This window comes from Theobroma umbraticum, unplaced genomic scaffold, assembly GCF_002168275.2.
Source record: "Theobroma umbraticum cultivar Fairchild unplaced genomic scaffold, ASM216827v3 scaffold_4147.0, whole genome shotgun sequence".
NCBI lineage: Eukaryota > Viridiplantae > Streptophyta > Magnoliopsida > Malvales > Malvaceae > Theobroma > Theobroma umbraticum.
This window is the reverse complement of record NW_018397546.1, coordinates 1-4,524: the sequence shown is the minus strand read 5'-3', so window position 1 is coordinate 4,524 and position 4,524 is coordinate 1. Positions and strand designations below refer to the sequence as shown.

The 4,524-nt window shown below is 40.6% G+C and overlaps 1 protein-coding gene and 1 pseudogene across 1 annotated transcript; one reads left to right on the top strand and one right to left on the bottom strand.

Moving 5' to 3' along the window:
• The first annotated feature begins 953 nt into the window (after positions 1-953).
• On the top strand, positions 954-2,158 carry LOC110428844 (aureusidin synthase pseudogene; annotated as a pseudogene).
• Positions 2,159-2,485: 327 nt separating this feature from the next.
• LOC110428845 (laccase-11-like) lies at positions 2,486-4,518 on the bottom strand. The gene is made up of 5 exons (XM_021444767.2): positions 4,505-4,518; positions 4,171-4,415; positions 3,955-4,083; positions 2,935-3,858; positions 2,486-2,821 (listed from the first exon to the last, which is right to left on the bottom strand). The coding sequence occupies exons 1-5, from the start codon at positions 4,516-4,518 to the stop codon at positions 2,691-2,693; spliced, it is 1,443 nt and encodes a 480-aa protein (XP_021300442.2). The 3' UTR covers positions 2,486-2,690.
• Between the last annotated feature and the right edge of the window lie 6 nt (positions 4,519-4,524).

The window sequence follows — 4,524 nt, the reverse complement described above, 5'->3', positions numbered from 1 at the left end:
TCTTTCCAAAATATTTTGTTGTGTGTGTTAAAATTTTACATATTAGGATCAAAAGCTAGTTTGATTAAGAAGAGAGGAATCCCTGTTTGAATTGCAAGAAAATAATAAGAACAAAAAGTTTGAAGTGAAAGTAAATTGCATATATAGTTATTAAAATCTGACCAAATCGACGGTCAAATTGGTTGAACTGCTGACTTGATTATCGAATTAGTTCAATTCTTATGTTAGATTGGGTAAGCAAAGATCTAGTTCAACTCGATCAAATTCACGAGATTTGTGAGATTTTTCATTAATCCGATATTTATTTAGTGGGTTACACTGATGTTTGTTAGATTGGGTAAATCTCTTGTCTCTTTTATTCAACTTCGAGCAATTGTTGCTCGACATTGTTTGTGCGTTGCTATTATGTTGCATCTTCGTTAACCTAAAAAGCTGGTTCTATTTAGATCGATCCTCTCAGAAGCAAGGCCTCTGACATTGCAACTGAATCGGAGAATATTTTGTATGCTTGATTCAGTTGGTGGTTCTCTTCTGGGATCAGTTAGTCATCACTCATCCATCTCATTATTATCAAGGAGATGGTCAGAAGCAGCTTTTTGTCTCCAGGAATCTTGGAGCATTGTAAGGCTTTCAAGGCAAGCTTGTTGGCAAGGTCCTGGATTTCCAGCCATTCTTACAGTTGAGTTAGCTCTCATCGTCGCAATGCTGCCTTTGACTATTCGAATCCTGGAATTGCATCAAGTTCAGGCAGTGTTTATATATGGGGTACTTAGTGCAAGTCTTTGTCCTGTGTTAATCATTGATTTGTCATTTAATTAATACATGTAAAGCCAATATTACAATTGGCTACATCAATATATCAGGACAGTATGTACATGACATGTACATGTTAGTCTTCCTTGCTTTTTGTTCCTTGTAGATCCTTTGGAACTGTGACAAGCCCTTACTTTCGATTTGTCCAGGGAACTAACAGACATGATACTCGGGAAGCTGGGAGGCTCAGGCTGGCCTTCTAGTAACCACGACCTTAGCATGGACAAGGCTGTAAAGAGCAAAGTTGTCGGCCCAATCTTAACAGAGTCCCATCCATCTTTTGGTAGGCCAGATCTTATTGTTTACTGTTGCCCTTCGGGAGTTGAATCGCCAGTGGCCTTTGTAGATTTCCAGTTTCCTGATCCTCAATCGCCGAAACGGTTGCGCAGGCCAGCTCACCTTGTTGATGAAAACTACATCGCCAAATATAATAAGGCCTTGTCAATCATGAAGTCCCTGCCATACGATGGCCCTCGAAGTTTTGCCCGTCCAGCTAACTTGCATTGTCTCTACCGCACTGCAGCATATGACAACGAAACTCCAATGTTCCTCTCGATATCCACCGGACATGGTTCTTTTTTCCCTATCAGCGGATGATGGTCTACTTCCACGAACGCATAGTTGGTAGTCTAATTGGAGATGACACGTTTGCTTTGGCCTTTTGGTCTTGGGACATGCCTGAAGGAATGGTGATGCCGGATATGTATGTGAACACGAATTTGTCTTCGTTTCACACAGAACGTGACTTTTCACATTTTCCACCACAGACGGTTGATTTAAACTATTGTGGTGAAAAAAATTTAAAGTCCTAAAGAGCAATTACACACAAACTTGGCTTTTATGTATAACCGAATGGTATCTGGTGCAAGCAAGACAGAATTATTCACGGGAATCGCATATAAAGCCGGTGAGGAGTATTGTGATGGACCTGGCACATTAGAGCTTTTCCCTCACAACACTATGCACATGTGGAAAGGGAGCGATTCAAAACCTGGAAGGGAGGATATGGGTAGATTTTTCTCAGCTGCACGAGACCCTACTTTCTATGCACATCATTCCAATATAGATCGTTTTTGGGTAGTTTCGGGGATCTTCGTTCACATTCCCAAGGGTGTTGGTTTCAGGGAGAGAGATCATGGTGGGGAGATTTCGAGGAGGAAGACAAATCTTGAATTGGGGGTCTCAGAACAATTGAAAGATTTGGACGTAGATGCAGATGAAAGCATATGAATTTCATTGTTGCCAAGGACGGCCAGCTGCAGCAACCTAACGATTGAAGGAATACGGATCGAGTACATCAAATGATTGAAGTCTCCGACACCTGGAGCGCACCATACATGAATGATTTGTGTTATTGCTATGCGAAGGTTCACGTATCTGTAGCTGATACGTGTATTTCTTGTATGAAAATTGATAAATTATATAGGTAAATAAGTCATATCTGCTATTGAAATCATGGTAAAAACCTTCAGTAACAGAGTTTCCGGAATTCATATTGAGCAAATTTAGCAAAACTATTCGAGTTGTGCTGTTACCAGGATTAATTGGCCAATATATTGTATCTAAGGAATTGAGGTAGACTACGCTTCATGCATAGCCTGCCTTATGTTATAAGATAAGCGTCGAGTTCTAGGGACACCATACATTAGAATCAAAAAGCAGAGTAAAAAATTTCAGATCAAATCATTTTATTCCACACAACAAGATTTTAATCACAATTCCAAGAACCTCATACAATTGTAATTATTTGCCTTCATAGGTAAAACTTGATCCTCCGATTTAACTCCTGCCCTTTGCAGGAAACAGTCAAAGGAAAAATAATCAGCTTAACAAGAGTTAGCCGCGCCATTTAGACTTCTGTGTAAACCAGGAAACAATTAGCAAGGTGGAAGGTCCTTGGGAGGAGGCAAAATGGATTGATCTGGTCCCTTTCCATTCTCCACCACAAAAGCTGTCTTCAAACCCCAGCCGGTATGGAGCTCCAAATGACAGTGCATGAACCAAACTCCTGAAGAATGAAAAGAACTGGTTTAGACTGTAGAGGATTACTATTATTTTTTCGTTGTTTTAAATTGCTTTCTTTCCAATGCCATTTTTATATTGAGTTTCTGGTGAATGTACCTGGATTATCAGCCCTGAACCTTATGGCGGCCCACCCACCGGTGGGTACTCCAACTGTGTTTCTTTCAGGAGGGTCAACCAAGTTAAATTTAGCTGGGTCTTTTGCTGGGTCAAAGTTCCCGATTCCAGTCCCAACAACAAAGAAATTGTAACCATGAAGGTGGAATGGATGGGATTCAACAGTTAGAAGATTGGTATCCTGTAGCACTAACTCAACTGTGGAATTGAAAACAATCTTGCTTAGTCTGGTGCCTAAAGTAGTACCAAGATTGGCAGTCAATGGAGCACCAGTGTAATTGAAACGTTTAGGAGGGCGGTCAGGGAAATCTGTTCTAAATACGCCCTTGATGTTGAAATAATGAGCTTGAAGAAGGCCAATCTGTGGCATAACAAAGGTAATGTTGTTCAAAGATGCAGTGAGTTGTGTTCCATTCAGGCAAGTTGCGCATGGGTTAATTCCTAATCCAATTGTATAGAAGAGATGTCTGTCAACTTTTAGCGGAACATTTGCTGGGTATTGTGGAGAGTTTAGGCTCCTAAGTTTGGCATTGTAGCTCGATGCAAAAGCTGTGTCATTTGGTAATGGTAGCTGAGGAAGGATTGGGAGGACAGTGTTTGGAACACCTTTATATTGAAGTATAGCCGTGGCGGTTTTGTTGTCTACAGTCAATGGTGCGTCCATGAAAGGCCTAGCCGCCATGAAATATCTACCAGGTGCTTGGGTGGCTTGAACAAGAACATTTGTGGTCTGCCCTGGTGCAATTAGAATTGCTTGTGTAGTAAACGGTTTAGTATAAACTGCATCTATTTCTACCACCGTCATATTGTGGCCAGCAATGGCAAAGAAAAGTTCATCGTTGAGTGCAGCATTGATAATTCTCAAGAGATAAGTCTTTCCTTGTTCTACCTCCATCGCAAATGTATCTGCAAAAGAAAAGAAAAAAAATAAGAATGCAAGGCCTTGTATGCTGAATCCAAATGCCGGTGCTAATACTCCATTAGAAAAAAGGCTAAGCTTACGTTTCTCAGAACATGGGAATAATGGCCCTGGTTTTCCATTAATTGTGTGAGCATCAGATGTATTTGGCGGTAATCCCAGCTTGTTCCCTTGTTTAACAATCTCTTCAACATCGTTATTCCACCATTCACCTGCGCCAATTACAAGAATTATGGAAATATTAACATGTTAAATGTCTAATTAAAATGGTCCCACCAATACGGAGCAATTCATCCCACCTAAAATTATGTTAGTTTCCCTGTAAGGCTGAGGAAAAGGGAATGGGGTCCCCTGTTTTGGCATGATTACAATTGCACCATAAACTGTGGCTCTGAGCCAAAATATATGTGCATGCCACCATAGGGTTCCTCTTTGACCCATTACATTAAAATCGTACGTGTAACTGTGCCCTGTCTGGATAGGGCATTGTGTTATAAAAGCTGGTCCATCTGCCCATCCATTGCGAAATTGTTTCAGTCCATGCCTGCCATGACAGAATCGTATCAATAAAGCCCAATAATTGATTTCATGACATGAGAATCGCATTTTCAAAAGAAATGATGCATTTCCTACCAATGAATGGACATGTTATA